We start from the raw sequence: 23,736 nt of genomic DNA on the forward strand, positions 1-23,736 counted from the left end.
CAGCAACAGCTGCGCAGTAATGCAAGGAACCAGTTCAAAACGCTGATCTAGCTGAGCAATAACTGCTTTCTTTGCTACAGCAGTTTATGGCTGGCTCAGGTGCCCAGTCTGGTTCACTGGTGCAATACTGACAAGAAAAGGGTGGGTGGTGATGGGAAGAGGAGAGAGGATAGGACTCAGCAGTCCAAACAGAGATTGGTTTACACTCACAAGATCTCCATCCATGATCCAACTCTGAACAGCAGATGCTGTGCCAACAGGCACACTGGTGGCCACTGTGAATTTAAACAGACTCCAAATGGGGACATGGTTTTCAGAAATAAAACATTTCTTTTAATTGGCAAGTAGAACACACATTACAGGTCATTAGTATTTTATAAACAATATTAAGTTACAAATACATGTTAAAAATTGCAGTTCATGGCAGCTAAAAGCTTGGAGTCCAAAATGCATCTTTGCAATGCATCATTACTTCCCTTTCCCCAGTCTGCTGGGTGAAAATGAATAAAAGATCATATATCATCTACTAGGAGGTGGTCTACCATATATGCAAACAAAAAGAAAACCTCATTCCTAAGAGCATCACTAACAAACAGAGGCATTTCAAAGTACTTCAGCCTTCTTAAATCATGTCAGATGCAATGAGGACACAGTTAAGAATTACTCTGTAACACCTGAAGCAAAGACACAGACATCTTCACATTAAACTAATAGTTCAATGCTTTCTGATCCAATTCAGTTTAAAACCAGTACTAGCTTCTACCCCACAGTGGCCTAAAGTTCATCATGCAGGCTTCCAAGCCATCAAAGCTAGATGTTTGTTTATCAGACCCTTACACAGAGAAAAAATACGGTGTACAACTAAACAGCATACATAAATATGTATTTTATATTTAGCAGATCTTTATTCCCCTTCTTAATGACTTTTGTTGGTATTAGTGAGATACACAGCTCATTCCATTTTCACTACCCTCAGAATATTAACAAGTTACCATTATGTGTGTTAATATACTAAATATCCTTTAACAAATCTCTTTTAAAAAGTATTTAAAAACATTTTTGGAAAAGTAGAAATCTATTTTCCAGAAAAGCAAGTGGTACTAGGATAGCATGGACTCCAGTACATAAACAACCTTTCAGAGAAAATCCATCTTGACTACTTTTGTGCCCAGGAATCAGCGTGTCTCATCTGCCAGATTTGTATTCTATTCTCACTGTGGTGGTAAAAGGTCATCAAAACCAGCTTACTTTGCCTTTCAGTTGGCAGACTTTCAAAGATTACTGTTCATTGGACTGCATAAGAGATACAAGTAGCTTTGACGTGAGTTCATTTCTTTCTTACTCATATTTATGACAGTCAGTTTTATTATACCACTGAGATTGCATCTTCAAAACCAGTCTGCTGAATGTGCCTGGAGAAATGACTTAGTATCTCAAAAATATCAAGAGTACCATTCACATCTGAATTTCTATTAAAAACTGTGCACGGTTAGCAAAAATTACGCTGCTGTAAAAAACAAAAGGCCTTCTCCTTGGCCTGCTCAGAATACAAGCTACAATGCAAGAGATTACACCAGAGGGTTTTTTCTCTGCTTCTTTTCTAAATGCAGGCATTAAAAGTAAACTGTTACTAAGCTTTTCCTAAGAGAGCACGCAGGAGTGTGGCATAATATACATTAATCAGGAACAAAAAACAGTAACAAACAACCATTCTAGAAAATGCTGCATATTAGCAGCATGCTTGGTTTCCAAAACATAACAAATCGCATGGGAGTTGTCAAGATGAAGTCCACACACCTTGATCATTGAACTGATCACTAGATTCCGAGAAACCAAAGCAAATTCAAAAATACACATGACAACAACTGCCTAGAAGGCAGAGTTTTATCATCTGTCAATAACCAGATGAATAAAGTGCATAGCAAATATTATAACAGTTTCTTGAAAAGAGAATACGTTTACCAAGTCTCAAAGTTTGTAAGCTTGACACTTATCCATACATTTTGCTACATGTGTGGCTTCCCTTTTGTTTTGCTATTTAGCTTCACTGAACAACCCTTCAGCACTGTCCTCTGATTTCCTTTGTACTTCATATGGAATGTGCTGAGATCTCTGATTGTTGCCTGATGTATGTCTGGAAGCTCTTGTCACCAATGGGATGTTCCCTAAAAAAAAAAAAAAAGAAAAAAAAGTACTATAAAGTTTTCTATCAGGACATGAAAATCGCAGAGCAGAAAGTGGAACAGACAAAGCTTTTTCCCCAAGTTTGATTTTCAAAATTATAATTGTAAGGATAATGCTGCATCTTACTTCACCTAGAAGAACTGACTGATGGACTTGATCCTCTTTTTTGTCAGTTATATGCAGAATGCTTTATTTATGCGTACACAAAATAGGTTCATGTGGTTGTATCAACAACTCTTTCCATTTTTAAACCAACTCTCCAAGATAAGTTGGTAAATACATTTATATTCTGTTATTAAGTGCTCAGCCGATGTTCAAATTTTAAAAACAACAATGTAACAAATCCACACTTTTTTTTAAATTAATGAAACTGCATAAAAATCAAGCATTTAAAAATTCCTTGCAGTTCTTTAAAATATGGTGATATCATTCCAAAGTCATAGTCCTACTTTGCATGTATTTACAGGATCTTCTTTGGACAAAATATGGTGAAGGTCAGAACATAAGCAAGGGAAATACCATTTCTCAGGACTGTTCCCCTGTTTCAACACCCATTATACTTACTGGCTTCCATACTTTGTCTTCTTAAATTTATCCCTCTTATACTGAGCATGTTCCTGCTCTAAAGTTGCAACACCTTCAATAATCAGCTTTAGTGTTTTATACGTCTCCTTAGGGTCATCAATGATGAATGTAGAATATTCTTCCTCTTCAGGTCCATCATACACAGATTTGCTGCCACAGGCCTCTGGAGAAAAAAAATAAAGTCCAGGAATAGATATCAGACAGCAGGGAAAAGAGTAACACATGCAGACTAAAAATACTCCGTTCTGGGGTTCATACAGTTCCTTGGTTTGCTTCTGTATGACCACCACAGAACTGTGGCTGACATCTACAGAAGTTCTCTGTCCTTTTGCTGGGTTATTGGTAGACACAGAGGCTTGTCCCATGTCTGTTCCCTCCTCTTCATCTCATACAGAAAGGGCAGCAACTGGCTTGGTGGGAAGTTTTCCTTCACTGCACAGGCGATGCTTTCGTGTCCATGACCATTTAGCAGTACCCCATGCACAGTCTGGAAACTGACACTGGCCTGACTCTGAGCAGGCCAACCCTGCAGCACAGTGGCAAAGTCAAGTATTCACTTGTGACAGGTTCCATCCCTAAGCAGCAAGTACAGACTGAATTCCAAACCATTACAGGCTGAAGAAGTAATGTTTTACCACATGACCCCTAAAAGATTAATACAATAAGCACAACATGCCATGATTACTGCCTTCTTAATGAGATATTTAGAGGGGGAAAGTTACACTACTTTCTGATCTTAACAGGGAACCTTCCTGGCTAAGATATACGGACACTGACTACACGTGAACAATTGTAACATATTCCCTGTGTGATCTACTCCTGCACTGTAGCCAAGGGGAAAAGATAATATTTTGCTTTGTCTCTCTTTTTCCCTAGCTTTCTAACTACTGCTGTCTCAGTTTCAGCTTTCAAATTCCCTTCCCCCTGCTGCACTGTCTGCACCAGACCTGCGTCCTTTTCCCTAGTGCCAAAACTTGATGCTGGCTCTGGTAATGAGGATTCAGAACAGGGGAAAGCTGGGCACTGGTTCAGACAGTTCGGAAGTGGTGGTAATCTTAAGTTTGCAATTGCACAGTAGCCAGGAACAGATTGAAGTGCTTTCCAATCTGTGTGTTTGACACCACTAGCTTATCTCATATTTTAAAATGAAGTCCTATTTAAAGATCAGTGCCACAGTGAAGGCTTCCCCACCACTCCCTGTGCTAAACTGGGATTTCAAGTCTGGCACTGTGTACACTGGATACTTTTCTTGGCATGCCTACTAGTACCAACTTCCTCTGCTTTCTCTTCTTTCTTTTTCCTTTACATCACATCTCTGTTCCTCTCAGCTCCTGAGGGTTTCCCAGACAAAACTCCACTTTTCAACATTTCACAGACATCTACAGGTCATCCTTGACAGGTAATTCAAAAAGAGCCTTCCTGAAGAAACCATTTGTATCCAGCCTGTTCTTGAGATCTGAATCAGGGAATGTGCACATGACTTCTGGTAACACAAAACCATATTCCACTGAAACCTCAACTTTGCTTCTTGTCAGGATCAGTAAACTTCTGTTTCAGTGCTGGTTGTGATTTGTCAATTCAGAGCATCCAAGCAACGCTCTGTGTCTATGCTATTTTAGGATGATGTGGTTAAGACCATATTTCAAACAACTGTTATTACGCAAAGAACTTCTAACAGACCATGAGACTGCACACTGCACCAAGAATAATTCACACAACTGCCTCAAGACAACAGAAGGGGAAACAAGGGAAATGGCCACTGTGTTCTTGGATGTGACTTGCAAGGCCAGTCTAGCTAGAACATTTCATGGGTATTTTTGCTTTCATAAGTGTATTGGAGATGCAGTGATCTTTTATTCTCACCTTGCATTTTCTCCAATTTTGGCATATACAAGTTGAAAAGAGAGTAGATGCGCTCAGTTTCTCTATCTCCATCTATGTCCAGTTGTATATTTGCTGGCAGGCCTCTGCAAGGCATCAAGAACAGAAGTTATATGCTAAACAGTATATAATGGCAAAAAAAAAGCACTTAACAAGAAAGAAAGTAAAAGTGAGTACTCATGAAAGCCAACAGATTGTGTGCAATAGAGCTCAAACTTTCTATATTCCCCCAAAGAAGAAGTAGACAAGTTCAAATTTCTTTATGCCTGTATTTATCCAGCATGCTTTCACTCTGACTTGAAGGGAAAGGCTGTATCAATCTCCAGATATTTTGGTGAATTAGTCTGCTATAACCAGATGGAGGAGCCAAAGCACTGAATTTCCAACCATCCAGGTCTTACATTCTGAGACTAACTACCACTACAGACTTCTTACTTCTCTCAGTTTAGATGAAAACTGTTTCTTACAAACCAGACAGTATGTCTTCATTTATCAGACAGCATGGATTGGCCCCTTAGAAAAAGTTCAGTTTAGAACTAAATCTATCAGCACATGATTGTTCCAGGAATTTGCAAACAGGACCTTGAAGGGATTTTATTAATGGCAGGTGAATCAGAACCAAAATATCTTATCCCTCAGTCAACTCCTATCACTGTCTTTAACTCTAAAAACGTCAAGATTTTGATGAAGACATGCCGACACTGACAGTATCAGAAACACCAATAAAAATGGCCTCTGAAACCACTATGACACCTGCACACCTGGCAGATCTCCTTGGTACCTGCACACCTGCAAGTCACCCTGCAGAGACATGCACACCCAGGGCAGGACCCGGACTACTGGCATGTTACCAATCCTTACCCTGTGCAGGGTGTGCAGCCAGGAGTATTGTCTGCAGTAGCTTTACAGCAAAGCCAGTGGCCATTAAGATAGGCAGAGGGATGGTAGACCGTAAGGCGCTTCTTGTTGCACTGGCTAACTTTGGTGAGGATATCAATCCAGTCCTTGGCCTCCACACAATTATTTGCTTGGATATACAGGACTCTTCTTTCAGGCTGGATCACCTGGAACATCTGCAAATAAGCCACAGAAAGAATCCGTGAACCTAAGACTAGATTCAGAGTGAAGATTTATCAGAGGAAAAACACAGCATACTGAAAGAATGCACCGATAAACAGATTTCGACACAAAACCAAGCAGCAAACGTGCCCTTAAAAGAACAAGACCTTTCACTTGGTACAAGGAGTAAGATACCATTCCTGCAGGAGATGATTTACAAACAGCTAATATCAACTTGATGGTTGGGTCTCAAAAAGATTTGTTGTCAGCCTTGGGGATGCAATTTTAGTAATGCTGCAGCTCCAAGTTTTGGAAGGCTGACAGAGGAACCCAGTGCTGGCCTAAAAGGAAATGCTAGTCAGCAGGAGACAGAAAAGAGAAAATCAAGAGTTTGGATGCAGCCTTAGTGAACAGCTTTGCTTTAGCATTGCCATTTCTCTAGTCCTTAATACCTATTTCAGTGTGACTCTTAGCTTTTAGTAACTTCCATGCTTCTGTTTCCAACTATAGCTGCTATTAGAAAAACCCATCAATAGTGCTTCTCTTTAATTGAACATCAGGTGGTTCAAATAATTACACAGTAGTTCTGTATTATGGGTTGGGCATCTAAAATCTAAACTAGAGCTCTCTGGCCTGTTCAAAACAGCTTGCAACCTAAAATGGCTGTTAGTTTCCTCCTCTTGAAGAAGCAAGTTTTTGATGCACAGCCTTATTGCTTGATTACACTGATCATGCACTAAGTTCAAGTTAGTGATCTGAACTGCAAATTTTGGAAAGACAAATATCAACCATTTTCATTTCCTCTAGCTTCTGTGAATACTTAATTTTAATGTGTTTTCTGCTCTCTCTCAGGTATTCCTAAATTATCCTTCCCCCTCTACTTCTTCCTTTGATTATTCAAATGATTAGACATTACCTTGCCCATATCATAAGTAATATAATCTTCCAAAAAGCTGGTTTTCTGTGCTACTTTAAAAAGAAAACCAGAGAGACACACCCACACACAAAAACCCCAAAACAACAAAAACATATAAACAAACCACCAAACAACCACAACACAGAACAAAGCCCACACCAAAACTGAAACTGATCTTTGTCTATTACAAAGACCTGAAACATTGGCCTGAATTCTGCACCCAGCTGGTCAGGAGAATGTTGCAGACTGGTACTAAGTGCAATCCTTCCTTTGTGACACTTTTATGTGTAATATCCTTTGAAATACCTTACAAATATACTTGCTACTTTGTCAATGAATAGGGCTTTTTTATCCACAGTGTCTCTTCTAACAGGAAAGGGAACAACTCAACAGCCCTTTTGCTGGATCTAGTATCCGTAAATGTGTCAGACAATAATTAGAAAGTCTCAACACACAACGGCAGTGTAGGAGCTGCTTAGTGTGATCAGTCCAGAACTGCCAAAGAGAGTCCTTTTAACACAATTTTTCAGGACATAAATGTCAACTTGAGTCTGGGAAGCAGGGAAGGAAGAACAAGGAAGATAGGAGCGTGCAGCTCAACCCTCACAAAACTATAGGGAATTTTAATGTTGTGCTGGGGTAAATGGAGCCTCCTGCATTGCAACAAAGGAACAGATTTAAGGAGTATGGCTTTGTGTAAAAGGATACCAACAGAAGTGAACTAACATATGGCAACTGTTACTGAGAAGCCCACAACCAAGTCAAGAATTTCAAGTGGTTGCAAGACCTTTAACACTACCAAAACCACCAGCTGCCTCTTGAACAACACAGAAGACCTGCACAGTGCTTAAAGCCACCCTCACATCCCTCCAAACTGTGCTTAAGAACAATGAAGGCTACTGGCCTTCCTGCCAGACAGGCAGATTTATCATGAGTGAGAAATACACACTTGATGCAATTCAGAGCACAAATTCATAGAGAATATTTATAGAAAAGGCGAATCTTTAATCACACTTAGCATCCATGATGGAATATCCATTGCAAATACATCTGCTGTGGTGTTTTGAGAATTCTGTTCTTGCTGCAGTATTCTATTTATGTATGGCAAAAAAAAAGCGGGAATATATCAGCACAAGAAGGTGGTAACCCTACTGCATATGGAAAGACTCTGAACCTTACTTTCCAGAATACATGTAGTCACCTTCATTTCATAAGTAATACTGAATTAAGGCAACCAAAATAGCACAGCTTCTGATGTTAACAATAAAGGTATATTTTTCCCATAGCGAATCTTCACAATACAGGCATATTTTGGATGCTCAGTCTAGCTCAGTAGACTCAGTGTAAGTTACAGAATTATAGCTCAGCTCCTCTCCACAGACAGTGAGTTTTATCTCAACTATGTGGTTGCTTTTAGTTCAATCAAGTCACTTTGCAGGGTACAGCTGGCAACAGTTCATCACATGTTACAGCTGCCTTCTGATAGCTTGAGAATTACTTTGCAGCTTTTCAGCTTTGGGTTTTGTCTATGTAGTTGAGTTACAAACACCAAAGCAAACTACAGTACAACTGAGACATGTTCGAGAAGCAGGTGGAACTGAAACTTTTTAACAGAGATTTTAACAGAGAGAGATATGCTACCAAAATAGTATGTGAAACTGGGAAAATACTGAGGAGCCTAGAATTGTATTTCACTTTAATGAAGAGCTGTTGTTTAAGGAACCTGATATCTAGGGCAGATTTAAGCACTGCCCTGCAAAGTGCCCAGAAGCAGAAGAGATGGCAGGAAAGACTAAAAAGCAGAAAAAGCTATAAGTAACAACCACTTATGTGTATGAAGAAGTCTGTAGTAGGTGCATGTTTAGAACTGGAAAAAACATTGAGCTGTTTGCTTAGTTGGCGGCAGTGTTCCATGCATGAGAAATACAGCTGGATTTTATTCCTTAATGTGGCAATCAAAATGGTAAACCATACTAGCACAGCACAGATGTTCTTTTGACATACGAGCGAACCCAAATTCAATATGTATTTATATATATACACACATATGTACTTTCATTAACCAATAAAGAAACCTGATAGCTAATAAAGAAGTTGTGATCCTTCACAATTATAAGCAGCCAGATCCCTCCCAACAGAGAGGTCTGACAGAAAGGGCAGGGACTCGATCATCTTACCTGTGTCTGACATTACAGAGCCCAGACAGCTGATCAGCAGCGGTCAGTACTGAGTGTGCTGCAGATCACGAAATCCAAAGACTGCTGACTGGGCTGTTAAGAATCTGAATGGGCTGTACTTTTGGAAACTCCTGATACTATATACAGAACGAGCAGCTGTGGTTGTACATCTTTCAATAGAAATCCAATCCAGGTTACAGAAGGAAAAAAGGTGACTAGGCTGGTGGATCTAGAGCAGCCTAACATACATTAATGAAGATGACCTACTTACATTTTTCATTTTAAAGGATTCCTCCTCCAGTCTTTCCACTGCAAGAATGTTTTCTATTGGAATGCTACACAGAGGGTGATCACCTGCAGAACACACAGACACAGATAATGAGCAACTTATTCCCAATTCAACTTCACCTTCTGCCCTTATTCTAAGGGCTGATTCAGTTTCTTTGAAGATCATTTTGACTGCACAAAAAAAGAGGAAAATCTTCCCCTCAGCAGGGATTTGCTAGCATGGTCCTTAAGTATTGTCTTAAGTTCATTTCTGTTTTCAGCTGTACTACCTTACACTAACAAACCTCAGAAACTGAATACTGCAGCAGGATGCAGTATATGGACTGAAAAGGTGACAATGAAAGAAATCATTCCTGTCAGCTGAACTGAACTATGTGGATGGTGGTGATGTAAGATCTCAAAGTTGAGTGTGAAATAATGACTGGCATGATCTGAACATGTTTCCTTATCTGTCCACTCCCTGTGATGGAAGGAAGTGGTATTTGTTGTGTACTACTGAACAGATAGGAGCAATTTTCAAAAAGCAAAATCCTTGCTATTAAGCAACATTAAATGAACACATTTTGAAAGTTCAAAGGTTCCAGGCAAATCCCTGTGTACTGCATGCAGTTGTGGCAATGCTACAGAATTTATGAGAACAAGCTGAGATGCACCAGAGAGTGTCCAGTATAAACCCAAATCCCAGTGTAAAGTTTGCAAGTTTTGTTTCCTAGGACAATCTACTCTGCAAATGTGAAACCTAGAAATGATGTTGATATTACACAAATGTTATCAAATACTTTGCTAACTTACAGAGTACTTTGCTATCCAAAAAGCTTCTCTAACAGTCTATACAGACATCCTAAAGAAAAGGGCAAGAACATACAGGCTGACAGACTTGCCTGCACTGTACCTTCTACAGTCACAGATCTAGATCTCAGTCTTCTGTTGAATACACAATCCCTATGTTTACTCTTCACTATAATGTATCAGAAGAAGACTGGCAAACCTTGGTTACCTTTGCTTTTCTGATAGGTAAACTCATGGTTTGTCAGGCGAAACCATCTCTTCTTGAAATTTTTCATACCAAATCGTTTTCTTCCTTGTGCTCTCTTGATCATGAACCTAGTAAACAGGATACCAATTGTTACAATACACCAGATTTTATATGTACCTACATATAAATATATGCATAGATATAGAATACATATTTAAGTATAGAGATGTATATATATACACACACACACAGACATGTTATGGCACTTGCAAAGCTTAAGGAGGGGACACTTTTCTAATTATTGAGGTCTTGTCTTGGCAAGGAAAGGAGTCACATTTGGATAGGTTTAGTGCATGTGTTAGCTAAGTCTGTCCTTTTTTCATATCTAGATAAGGGGCAAGACATGAAACTTGACTTGTAGACTACATAGGGGCTCTTGTTAGTTGGCCGAACTGCAATTTGTGCTCTTGCTGCAGTTATAAATACAGCTAAACAGTTTCCTAGTACAGCAGAAAAAAGCAGAATATGGTTAGTACTGCTCTGCTAAGCTTGACCTGTTGACTCTACAAGCGTTATTGTTTTGTTTTTTTAAAAGCTGTAAGAAAGCTCAAAAAGTTTTCAATATGTTTAGTAATTAAAAGGCGTGTTTAAGGCCTCTGGAGCAGAGGGACTGTACCCTTACATGCTTTAATCACTCTCAAGCTCTAGAAACAAAATCAGAATGTTCCACAGTTTCATTGCAATTTCACATTGATGCTGCAGTTGGAAACGTGTTTTCAGTAATATACAAAGTAATCTAATGGCTGAAAACTAGATACCACCTCCCCTTTTGTTTTGGCAGATGAAGGATGTTCATTTAGTGAGTTGTCAGTTTTAACTTATTGCAAACTTAAATGAGTTTATAAGAAACTGTGATGCATTCACCACCTTCCTAAAATCCACTAAATCAATCCAAAAGCTTCAAGGTGACTTCGGAAAGCCTAGTGATTTCAGACTGCTCAGCATCACTTTTGATGATAAAACCATGTATGCATATGCAATAGAGAGCTGATAACAGCTACTCTACACATTACATTAATTATTTTGCCAAATACAGAACTGTATAATAGAGTGAGTAAAAACTACTTACTACAGAGTAGTTTTTATCAAGTAGGAAGGCACTATACAGCACAAGGAGCATACAAAGAGAACATTCAATTACTTGGTTGAAGATTTTCAATAGCAGAGCTAAAATGCTTGGAACAGCTAATACTGCTTCTTGCTTGTGGTATCTTCAGTCAGAAACAACTACAATACATCTGACCAAAATGCAGGTCTATTTAAAGCTCAAACAGAAACCCAAGTTCCTTCGGACCTTAACTGTTTTGCAACCAGCTGGGCTGGTGCCTGATGCTCATTCTGAGTTGTGTGGGCAAAAGCTGACAAGGACTGTAAACAGCAACAGATTTTTTTTTTAACTGGTTCTAGTTACACACCTCTCATTCTTAAAATGGTCAGACAGTTACTGCCTTGGTCCTTAATCCTGGAATACTTGGCAAATATTGAATTAAACCATGTGATTTAGGTCATCACCTAAATATGAGGGCAGTAGCCCTCATATATCAAGGTTAAGGCAAATTTCAAAGGAAGAGCCTTTGACAACTTACTCTTCAAGTTAGTTTCTCATCCTACTCATGCCAACACTTAAAAGGTGAATTAAAACTGAGAACTCCTATAGAGCCTTCTCTCTTTGAAAAACGCAAACTCCATACAGCAGAGCTAAGAGCACATTCCTAATTAAATCCTTCATAATTGGCATAGCCACAAGATGAATGTGCTCTTATTTTCCAGAGACAGGTGAAAAGCAGTCAAAGTCACAGAAGTTACAAGGTTGATTTCTTTGTTTCTAGCAATTGCAGAATGTGTGAGAAGTCAGAGCAAACAGAAGCACAAAGGGATAAAAAGTCCAAGACGAAACCCATTTCAAGTATGGGTTGTTTGGAAATTCTGTTTCTTCTCATACTTATGGTAGACCTGAGTCTGGATCTGCCTTAGCCCTGCTTGGAAGCATCAATGTGCCCTTTTCACCTACAAAAACAACTAGTTCTCCTTTTAATTCTCTTCCTTTTGAAAAGAACCAGGCAGGCAGCCTGGTAGGCAGCGATGGCAATACTGATGCCAGCAAATCCAAGTGCCTATGCCTAACCTTTGGTAGTGCACGTTCATTCAAAAGTACATATGCAAGTAAAAACACTGCAAAGGTAAATAGAAATCCCACTGAACAGCCATTCAATCCAAAGAAGAATCAAAGGCTTGTGAAAGTTCCAACCCACTTCCCATGACATAACATGACAATAATGCAAAGCATTAGGAAAAATAGACTGCTGAAGGCCACTCCTTAACCTTGAGAACAATTTGCATAAATAATACTTAAGAAGTGCCTAGAAAATGTATGGTCTCTTCTTAATCACTTCCAGTGAGTTCATCAGGATCCATACAGTGCTTCTTGGAGCCTCTGCTTATAGATAAAACTCCTTTATTCTCTATTTACAGCAGGTTTTTGTTTTAAGGAAAAAGAAAAAACGGTCAACATCAAGAAACGGATAACAAAATGTTCTCTGCTGGGTTTACACAGGCATTTCAGGATTGTTAAACAGAGTACTTCCTCCCCAAATTTAAGTCAGACAAGTCTACTGCTGCACAGGACATGCTGTCAGCCAGTAGCTACAGCAAAGCAGCAACTGCCTCTACCATCTTACCTGCATGAACTATTACCATCAACTTTCTTTACTGTTAGTTTAAGAGTCCTTACAACAGCAGCCACAGGCCGAGCAAGAAAAGACAGAAAAAAATCAGACAGGAGCAAAAGAAAGACAGAGGCAGAAAAAATGTTTTAGAGTTAGAGGGAAAATGTTACAAACTATAAATTTATTTTGAAAAACAAAAGAATGATAAATGCATGTACAGAATTAAAATAGACAAAATTGCTTCTAGGGACAGATGCTTATCAGAGAAGTAAAGTGAAATGTTGAGGTTAACTGATGAGGTAGTCATGTTTTCACCAAATATCTGGTTTTTGCATTACTTAAAGTGACCATGAAAGCTTACTTTCAAGCAGTATTTCACCTTATTGAGTGTTGAGAAGAATTTGGATTTCTTTACTTTCCTCCTCCCAGCTCAAACAAGCTGTTTCCACAGTGTACTTCGATGATCTTAATTACTCAGTTTTGTAACACAAAAAATGTCAACAATTGGTATCTAAAACTAATACAGCATATGGAACACGCTTCCCAAAAAAGCAAAGGTACTAAAACGAGAAACTGTTCCAAGTGCATCTCAAATTTTCCTTGAAATGGCCATGATAATGGTTAGCATATGGATCTTATAGGGCAGCAAAAGCAAATTCCATATGCAGGCTTTGCCCTCATTAAGATATTCAGTATCTGCCTTCACACTGGAATTTTACAGCTTTTGCTCCCTGAAGTTCAGGAAAAAAAATCAACATGATTTTAATACAATGCTGATTTAAGTTTATTTTGCCTTAGCTGAGCTAATTAAGTTCTACTTCTCTGCTTCTCTTTCCTCCACTTATTTCAAAACATAATTAAATTAAGATGTTTAAATCAAATGAAAATACATTAAAATCAGCTATAGCAACCACAGAGAACAGAAACAGCAACACAAGAATTTTCCTACATTCTTCCCTGAATGCATGGATGGAATAGAGGTGGCAGAAAAGACAGCTGCCTTAGAATGGTGGCAAACACACAAGTAGAGGATTTTGTTGCACATGCATACTTACCCTTCTTTAAGCAATATAGGCTGCTCTATGCTCTTGTGATCTCTTCTTCCTGAAGATGAAATCAGATCTAGAAACTAAGAGGTGAACAAAAAGCGGATATAAAAATGAGAGGACCACATCACCCAAATAAAAATCTTTGACATTTGTACAGCACAGAGCTACAGAAAGTATTGTAGAAGCAGTTAAACAAAAGGTAACGGCAGAAGCTTGAGGAATTTGGGAGGTTTCCTGGGTTGTAAACTAAAAATAGCACACATGCTCTTAAGCAGAAAAACTGCAGATGATCAACACTTCTTGTGCTTCTCCTTTGTTATACCTATCTTTCACTTCCTTTTGGACTTTTCATCACTAGATCTGCAGCATGCTACAAAGCACACACATCTCAACTCTAAGCAGCAGCTCATTAATCCAACCTAATTACTAAGTAGAAATACACCCAAAGAGATTCTACGATTGACATGCACATAATTTGATAAAAGTTTCTTGAACGTTACAGTTATCAGGAGTCTGCTTTTTTCAGCACGTTTCCTGGTTTATTAACAGTATGTATTATATTCTAGGTTTCCAAGCTTCAGCTTCAACAACACAGCAGGATTTTCAGAACATTCATATGCATTACTTACATTTTTTACTGCATCTGCATATTTCTGCTCATTGAAATAGTCATAAAATGTAGCCATGTAAGATTCCTTGAAATTGGCCTGAAATACAAAGCCAAACCCAGGCATATCATAATACAGTTTATACAGAAAATATTATTGTTAACAGCAGTAGGTCAGGAGGAAAGTCAGAGCTGATAAGACAGGGTTTTTTTCTGGCCAGAGGTAAAATAAGCAATTTTCATGTTAGACAGCACACATTCAGTAGTACTAAGTTTTTATTTCAAGAAGGTAGCAGAATGCATTTCAAATGTTCAGTTGCTTCAGTCAGTAATACATTATTCAAAAACCTTCAAAATTCTGCTTTGGCTTTTAATCTTCCTCCTAAAAGAAGCTGACAAAAAGTGTCAGAAAAGGAATTCTACTGTTTCAAAGGATTCATAATTGAGGTACACAGTCACCTACAGTTGCCCGTGTGAATCCTAACCAGACCACCAGTGACCCCAAATTATCACTGGCTATAGCAGTGTGGTGCTTTAGGCACACTTATTTCAATCAAACATCCAGAGTATGGGCATCTAGGTCTAATCTCACAAAAGACAGAGAGAAAACTGAACTGGAGTGAAAAGTATAGCCCTTCCCCTTACTGGGTGAATTCTTCTCAGTTGAGTTTTAAAATGATGAAACAATCCATAAAGCCCCATTGAGCTGCTAATCATGTACCACAGACAAGTCGAGAACTTCAGAGGTTCTCCTGATCACTTTCTTTCTTCCAGATGGAAGGAATGAAAAGCTCTGAAACAGACTTCTGGGTTGGTCACACAATTTTGCTTTACTGAAATCTAGTTCAGATTAAGACAGATTTAGTTTTCCTCTGAGCATGAGAGGCTTATAATCAAAGCAAACATAACCAGTTTTGCATAAGCCTAGTGCAACTCAAGCATTTTAAAGGCTTAATTCTAATTAGTGATAGAAGAATAAAAAAAAAACCACTTTCCTAAATTAAGCCTTTAAGTGAAAATGGCATACTTACAGATTTAGATTTTGATAAGCTGCCTAGTGTTTGAATGGTTTTAGAGATAAGTGTCAAAGTTCGAGAAGTTTGAGGATCCTAGGAAAGAGAACAATATTATATGGACTAGCTACTTAAAATATAGAATAGACGAAGGTAAACTATATTTCTTCTTTCTTATTTTACTTGCAGAAAAGTAACATAAAATTAGAAAAGACCAATAAAACAATGAAGGGAAAAGTTGCCTTTTTTAAAAAAAGGTTTTTGACTCTTAAGCCATCCTGCTCCATAGCTACTCTGATGATTTGAGAAACAAAGGCAATGCACTTGCAAAACAAAACCAGAGATTTCCTGAAGACTGCCCATGTCCTTCCCACTTCCAATGAGAACAACTACTAAAAGTCTCCAAAACATTTCCAACACTGCTGACAATCAAACATTAATGTAATGCAGCAAAAATGAAGCAAGGTCGATCTTTTCCACAGCAGCTTAGACTCTTTATCTTTTTTGTCCTTAAATTTCACTGTTCTTCCCATTATCTCCCAAGTTCTACACATACACAGCCATTCAACATATGTTTCATATTCAAGACAGATAGAACAGATCTTTGAACTAACAAAGGTACTTTTCCTAAAGGCTATTAAAAGAATTAAAGAAAGAATCTCAACACACAGACTATGGTGACAGAACTGTAAACACAGTCAGAAAAAAACTGATACAGTACTTACTGGATGGTGTGGTGTAAGCTGAAAGAGGTTTGGAGAAAGAATAGCAGGAGCAAAGAATCTCAGGAAAATAAAGCTGCTGACAGCTGTATACCTCACATCTGGGTCACCTATTTAAAAAAAGACCTCTACTCAGCATTTCAGTAATCCTTCCTTAAAAACCTCCTGAAATTATCAGAAAGCCAACTCAAGCATGTGCTGGAAACGTATATATTTGTGAGTTAAGGATTAACTGATGATAGAGGATTTGGAACCAGAGATCATCTAGCCTAAACCAAGGAAATGTTAATGACAGTCCTTTTAAAAAAAGAAGTGACACAAGCTACAAGGAGAACACCATTCACTTTTGATTTCATACAAACATCTGCTATCTATGCAATGAAGTAAGGTGAATAATTTACATAGTTAATGAAATGTTCAGCACAGAGGCCAATTCTCAGTTACCTAGTTGCAGACTCCTAATGTACAGACTCCTAATGTATCTATTCCAGTTGGTAGTTACCAAAAACATACTATTTATTTACTTTAACATAAACCGCATGACAGCACAGTTAATGCTTTTTTGCTTGAGCTTTTCTACTCCAGAGCGATTGTTTAAAAGCTGAATTTTTATTACTCCCTCTAAAACTTCCTTACTGTAATCTGCTTCCCTTCCTGAAAAATCATAGGTCAGTTGTTTTGCCCAATTCCAGTTTTATATTCCCACTCACTCTCAGAGCCAAAACATCTAGGAGGGAGTGGAAAGAATTCTCTCTTGACAGCCAGAAAACCTTTGCAGCACATGGGCTTCTAGGGCAATGAGCTTGCAATAACTCTAATTTATAGACTGGCCTTTATTATAGTTTGACATATGAGGAGAAAGTAATTCTGCTGCATGAAGTCTGCAAAACAAGCCTTTACAAAACCTGAACATTTGCAAACTGAACATACTTTGCAAATACTGAACTCATAAACACATACCATCACAATGATTTTTTTAAATGCTGTTTTCCTCTAAAAGATGTTGAAGAAAGAATTCAAAACCATCATTAAAAGTCATGTTCTTTGTGGAATGACTAATCAATGAAAAACCTGCATTAACACTCTCCAAATCATATTTTAGATAAGCTGCTGTTCAATTACTGAATCCATCAGGGATTTAGTAAACACAGACTGTGTCTGTGTTTAAAAGCTATCAATTACATAAAATAAAACAATATGTAGAAACTCACCTTGAAAACGTTTGGCAGCTGATTCTCTCAGTGAAAAGAAAATATCACACATCACTGTAGGGCAGCTTACACCAGATTTTGTAATTACAGTAAAAATGCGATCAACATATTGCCTCAAATTTTCCTGAAAAAGTGTAAAGATGTATGACAAAATTAGCGCAGCTTTCTGCTGTGGCAAGTGGCACTATTCCTGGTTTTATTCATAATGACATCATTAAAAGATTTTCACTTTCAACATTACACACTTGAGAAAAAAATCTCACACTCAATTATACTCTATTTGGTAAATGTAAAGAGTAACAATATCACTCCTATCAAATCCAAACATTAAATGATATGGCTTTATGGCATATCATTCCTTCTCATAACACCATTTCTACATCATCAGCAGAATCACAAAATCATTAAAGCTGGGAAAGACCTCTCAGATCATTGAGTTGAACTGTTAACCCAGCAAAACCAAGTCCACCAGTAAACCATGTCCCCAGGTGCCACAACCTCACATGCTTCTTGAACATTTCCAGGCATGGTGATTCCACCACTTCCCTGGGCAGCCTGTTCCAATATCTGAACACCCCTACAGTGGAGAATTTTTTCCCAGTATCTCTAAACCTCCCCTGACACAACTTGAGGCCATTTCCTCTCATTCTGTCACTTGCTGAGAGAAGAGGTTGAACCCCACCTTGCTACAACCTCCTTTCAGGTAATTGCAGAGAAAGATAAGATCCCCCTGAGCCTCATTTCCTCCACTCTAGCGACAAGCTAAGTCATCCTTGTCCTCAAGGGCAGCAGCAGAAGTGACTAATTTTCTACAGGTTTATAGCATAATATAAAGCTGTTGTAAAATAATTATAAGGGTGGTGTTAAGAAAGTTTGCACTGTATTCTAATGAATGACAAAATTATTTGCAACATCAAATGTTGCAAATTACTGAGGACCTCAGTTAAACCTGACAGTGTAAACAGAGATTGTGTCTTCAAAATCTAATGCATACCCTGTTATTTTCCAGGTTTTCACCATCTTTTAATTTCACAGGATCAATTTCACAAGGTTTATGGACCTGGCAGATCTAGAAAAAAACCATATTTAACAATTAATATTTAAGTTTATCTACAAGTAGAAAAGGTTTTGTAAAAAGTATACTTCTTAGTTTTTTGAGGTAAAAGGCAAAAGCCAACTTTATAAATAGTATTTTTCCTTTTGACAAAGCAAATTATGTGATCTTTATTCTTTTCCAAAAAGTAGTAGCATCAATTAGTTCTACCCTTTCCTTCAACTGAAACGCAGAATTTTTCTTTAGACTTTCGCAAGCAAGGCTGTTCAAGAAAAGCCCTGTTTCTAAAATAGTCAACTTTGGGAGTACATCCATATTTTTTAAAACTTGACACTTTCTGATGAAACACTAAGACAACAACAGCCGAAGAAATTGCCAAATCATTTAAAGGAAGTCTGTGGTCTGAAAGCATTGCCCAATTACTGCACTAAAATACCCACACTCACCATTCTGCACTGGATAGATAATAAACCATTGTTATAATACATGCATCACATGCACCGTTATCTAAGAATAACTGTATTCCTTTATACCCACTGGATTAAATGTGTTACTTATAGCTTTAAAATAGCTTTCTGTTGTATATATTCTTTATTCATTAAGTTATTACTTTATTAATTTCTCAGAAACACTATATGCTAAATTTTATAAAACAGAGTAATTTAGGTTAATAAATAGACGTTTTCTTTTTCATTTAATTCAATCCAATTGTTTCTGAATTAGAAGACTCAGCTGTGGCTAAAGGAACACACAAGATTTTAATGTAGAAACAGACTATTAAGCCTTACTCCTATAAAGCCATCTTAAAATGGGAAGTAATAAACAGTATTTGCTCCCTGGAGGTCTTTAGAGGGATATTTTACCAAATAAACAGTCTAAACTGTTCTTACCTCATCTATAATTGGCTTTAGTGTAACTTGCAGGTAATGCATTCCCGCCAGTTTCATTGTCTCGTCAATGCACTTGGAAGTTAATGAGTTTCCTCTGAAAATGGTGTTTGGATCTCTGGAAGTGAACAATTTTCTGTAATTCAGTGTCTTTGTAATAAACTGCTAATACATGGAAATAAAAGCAGCAGTGAAAGGTGACGAAAACCTGGGTTTTAATACACAAGCAAAACCTCCCTTTGGCACAGCCTGCCATTAAATGCAGTCACACAGCATTTAGTGCACTTCCAGGTATAACCGAAAAGCAGTAGTCATGGAAAGTCCAGAGGGACTACAGATCTTCTTTGTATTAGTGTGGTGTGCTCAGTGCACTATCCAAACACACAGCAACATGCAGGCCCAAATCAAAGGGGTTTACAATATAAATGGGGGAAAATCACCTGTTTTCACATCCTACTGAACAGCATTAGTTTCACTAAAGGAAGGAGGCAGTGATTACAGTCTCACAACAACACCAGACATTACACATGACCTACTACTTCGACCTACAAAATAAGCATTTGTAAGCTGGGAGGTAGAAGAAAACACAGTCATCTTTTCTAAAGGACTTAGAGCACTGCTCTGTGGTAACACTATTAAACACAGTGCAGATCCCAGTTCTGCCCTGAGACCTGATGTCTTGCAGACTCATCTCATGTCTTTCCAAAAAGTCCTCTGCACAGAATTCATCTTGTACTAGACGTACAACCACTGTGATTTGTAAAGCTTTAGTTAACAGCACTATCATGTACCTGCAATGCCTCGCACAGCAATTTACGTTATTCAAACAGGTACATAATCAATGACCTCATCTACAACCATATCATCAGACCCTGTGCCTATTGACAGCAGATCAAACTTGATATGAAGTAATTTGGCTGCTCTTGTACATACACTGATATCTTTTCTGTTGTTTACAGCTTACTACAGTTGTACTCATTTACAAGCAGTAAATAACAGGATGAATTGCCTTGCTAGATTTATCATTTTGTTTCACAAAAAAAGTAAGCTCACTGCCTGTTACAAATGCCAGAAAGTCCTGAAAACAAATGCCATCTTTGCTGTTTTATCACAGGAGCGTGACTGACAAGGGAGCAGCAAATTTCCTCATACTGCAGCAACCAAGCTCTTTCAGCCAACCTGTAGTACAGAAAAAAACCACCTACCTAGAGGAAGGAAAACACTTGATCCCTCAAACACTTTTAAAAGAGCCAACCCACACAAAGACTTTATTTTGTACAGAGGAAGCTCTTACTTCAGAGTCAGTATCTGTCATTCCCATTACCTCCCAATTGTCTCTTCTACTGTTAGTCAAGAGCATCACTACATAGGCACAAGGCTTGTGGCAACAAATGTTCTTTAGGACCTGCCTGGTGTGAATACTTACACTACTGAACTATCAGCCCCCCAGTAAGCCAAACAAGGCATTTAAAAGAAGCAACCAAAACAACCCAACTTTGTTTTCTGCTATCCCATGACAAATCCAATCCCATCTTTGTTCCTTCATCCTCTAACTGGAAAAATTATACATACAGCTTGTCTTAAATATTCATTATTAGGAAGAAACTTGCTTTTTGTTTTGAACAAATTCAACAAACACAGCACTAGATGATTTATTAGCACATGATAAAGCTGAAATGATTTCATATGAACAGCTGAAGGTAACACAGAATTTTACAGTTATCATCAACTATACTTAAGACTGAGAAGAATGAAAATCCCTGCTTTTGATCTTACAATAGTCTTGCAAGTAGATTTCACAAAACACGATGGGAATTCCTCCAAAAATCAAACTCACCAGATCTTGAGAGCAGTGAAAGCATTTATAAAGAACTCTGCTACTGAGCTGGGAGGAACAGGAAAAACTCTGACGTTTTCTTTTGAAATTGCATGATTCTAGAAACTGAGTGGAGCATCCCAGCACTAGCCAATGCACAGTAGGTATGTTTGATAGCAAAGCTGCTGGTTTTTGGTACTTACTGAGTTCTCTTCACTTCAGCGTTCGCAATGGCACTTATGAAAGGCACAATTCTGCCATAGTGTAAGAAAAGCCTGACAAGAGGTATGGCTGCTTCCTGTTTTTCTCTGCAAACTTCACCCAAAATGTGTGCAGCTGATGCTGAAACAGGCTGAAAAGAGGAAAGTAATAAAAATTTTGAGAAATCCTTCCAGAACAAGCATCCTTTCTTTCTTTTACCATTAGCTCCATAATGCTGAACCCCACACAACAGTTGCAATGGCCAGTTACCCAACATTTCTGTACCTAATATAGGTGATGTTACATCCCCGTTTTTGTGGGCTGTGAGTTCTGATCACAAGAGGGCAGCACTTTAAAAACTATTACAACACAGTCTCTCCCCCCCCCCCCATTTTTAATGGCTGTCTTTTCACTGAATGTCACTTGCCTGGGAAGCAAGTAAAGAGGAAGAACTCTATTTAACCCTTTACAATTTCAAGTCACAGTGAGTATAGAACCCAGTTCTTCCACTGACAACATAAAAGCACTGCTACAACTGTTAAAAATATACACAAGGGCACACAAGGTCCAACTCTGACGCTTCAGGAATAGTTCTTGGTTTGGGTTTTTCTCAATTATGCAAGCAAACCTGTTCCTCTCCACCACAGGAAAACAACTGGTCAAACTGAAGTTTACTTTGCATTTTCACATATAAAATTAAAGTCACAGAGAATATGCTGCTGTTAAAACCACTGGTGTTCCTGGGTGTGCCTTCACCCGCCATGCTGCATGCAGATAAAGATCTCTGCAAGGACTGAAAACAAGCACCAGGTATATACAAAGCTTAACCAGGCTCTCAGGTGTGAAAAAGAAGCTGACCTCTCTGGTAACTAAAAAACTATGGTGCCAGCAAGATAGTGACAAACATTCAGAGACCCCTGGAAGGATGATCTGCAGGTAAACAACAAACAATGCAAGCAAATTACCTCGACATCTGCAGATTTTAGCAGGACGTCTCTAAGTGGACTGTAATAGTCTGAGGAAAAAACATGGTCCTCAGTGTAAACCACATTTAACCTTAAGGAACCAAGGTCATCAGGTTTCAATGACTTGTTACCATTATCTCTGGGCTGCAGGAAATACCTGATATGCAAAAAATAAGACAGAAAGTTTGTGCTGAAACACAAGATTATCTCAGGTTATATGTGAACGTATAGAAAATGTACAGATACACAGAGTATTTATATATGTATCAAATCCTTGAGAGCTCTGAATCAGGGTTTTTAACTAAGTTTGCCAGTCTATTTTGCACCAACTGCAACATGGGAAGTTCTGAACATAAGTTTTATGTAGTTATGATTAAAAACTCACACACTAAAACCATGGCATTGCTGATGAACTGCAGTAAATAATATCATAAACTCAACATATTAGAACTCCCACACGCAACACAGAGGCAGTCTGAAATCTCTAATCACATTATCAAAACTTCTTGTTCTTACACTAGCTAAGATTACTTTGGCTTGCTTACAAAAATGATACAAATTAAATCCATTTAAACTTTATCACATAGCAGTAATGACTCTTAAGTCTTCAGAGCAGACATATGTTTCTACTTATTCTCCAAAAGAAAAATGTCAAATACCATGCTTCGTAAGAACTAGACTGTCGGAGAAATTTCAAAGGGAGTCTCAGTTCTCCTAGAAACTCATCACCAAACTTCAGGTTACTGGCATTCCAAAGATCAACCCTATATTAAAAACAAATAAATTAAAAACATTAATAATAAATTAAAAATAAAAACAACGAATTCCAACCTTTTTTCCAAATTTGTTGGGTTTTTTCCCCTTAAGTCTATGAGTTAGAAAGACTTAAAACTGTACAGCAGTGGTTTCCAAACAGTAAAGTGATAACCTTACCTTAGATTTCTGAAGCCGTGCAATTCATCTCCATGAAACATCAGTGAAAAAAATAATTTAGATTAACTTTTTCTCATCTGTAGTGTTTCCACTATTGATAATGATAAAGATTCAGAGGGCTGGGATAGTTTGGCTATCCCAGGAAATAGGAAAATACAGGTAGAATGACACCAGGGGAAAAAAGTGCAAATTTAAGGACTCCATACTGTCAGTCCCTGTCTAATTTGGGATTACCAGCAGCTAAGTGGCAGCTTTATGGAATAAGGCTGGATGTCTACGCAGTCCTTCCCAGCACTTTAGCTCCTGGAAAGACTCACTGTCTCAAGCTTACATATTTTAGGCACCTGAACTAGCTCTGTAGAGATATTCAAAGCCTCGGGATAGTTTCTACCATTCTGTGTAATCTATGTATTGACTGAAGCTCACACATTTTTGGCACTTGGTCCCTCACATTTGGGAAGTTCTGGTATGTATCTCTAGATAATA

The 23,736-nt window shown here is 38.1% G+C and overlaps 1 protein-coding gene across 2 annotated transcripts in view; it reads right to left on the reverse strand.

The window, feature by feature from the left end:
- Nucleotides 1-310: 310 nt before the first annotated feature.
- Nucleotides 311-23,736, reverse strand: part of RASA3 (RAS p21 protein activator 3) — a 128,815-nt gene continuing 105,389 nt past the window's right edge. The window contains exons 9-25 of one of the 2 annotated variants that reach the window (XM_051772739.1): nucleotides 22,977-23,081; nucleotides 22,318-22,474; nucleotides 21,355-21,503; nucleotides 19,339-19,453; nucleotides 18,389-18,463; nucleotides 17,395-17,518; nucleotides 16,187-16,293; nucleotides 15,480-15,557; nucleotides 14,471-14,548; nucleotides 13,848-13,921; nucleotides 12,805-12,852; nucleotides 10,088-10,194; nucleotides 9,074-9,156; nucleotides 5,512-5,723; nucleotides 4,633-4,736; nucleotides 2,749-2,932; nucleotides 311-2,165 (exon numbers count right to left, since the gene is read on the reverse strand). In XM_051772739.1, the coding sequence (XP_051628699.1) occupies nucleotides 2,090-2,165; nucleotides 2,749-2,932; nucleotides 4,633-4,736; nucleotides 5,512-5,723; nucleotides 9,074-9,156; nucleotides 10,088-10,194; nucleotides 12,805-12,852; nucleotides 13,848-13,921; nucleotides 14,471-14,548; nucleotides 15,480-15,557; nucleotides 16,187-16,293; nucleotides 17,395-17,518; nucleotides 18,389-18,463; nucleotides 19,339-19,453; nucleotides 21,355-21,503; nucleotides 22,318-22,474; nucleotides 22,977-23,081 (1,876 nt within the window). In that variant the 3' untranslated portion in view covers nucleotides 311-2,089. The remainder of the gene's footprint in view (nucleotides 2,166-2,748; nucleotides 2,933-4,632; nucleotides 4,737-5,511; nucleotides 5,724-9,073; nucleotides 9,157-10,087; nucleotides 10,195-12,804; nucleotides 12,853-13,847; nucleotides 13,922-14,470; nucleotides 14,549-15,479; nucleotides 15,558-16,186; nucleotides 16,294-17,394; nucleotides 17,519-18,388; nucleotides 18,464-19,338; nucleotides 19,454-21,354; nucleotides 21,504-22,317; nucleotides 22,475-22,976; nucleotides 23,082-23,736) is intronic. The other variant, XM_051772740.1, reaches the window with a different exon arrangement.

Source organism: Manacus candei, unplaced genomic scaffold (genome assembly GCF_025592945.1).
Source record: "Manacus candei isolate 608988 ecotype Guabito, Panama unplaced genomic scaffold, ASM2559294v1 h1tg000159l, whole genome shotgun sequence".
NCBI classification, from domain to species: domain Eukaryota; kingdom Metazoa; phylum Chordata; class Aves; order Passeriformes; family Pipridae; genus Manacus; species Manacus candei.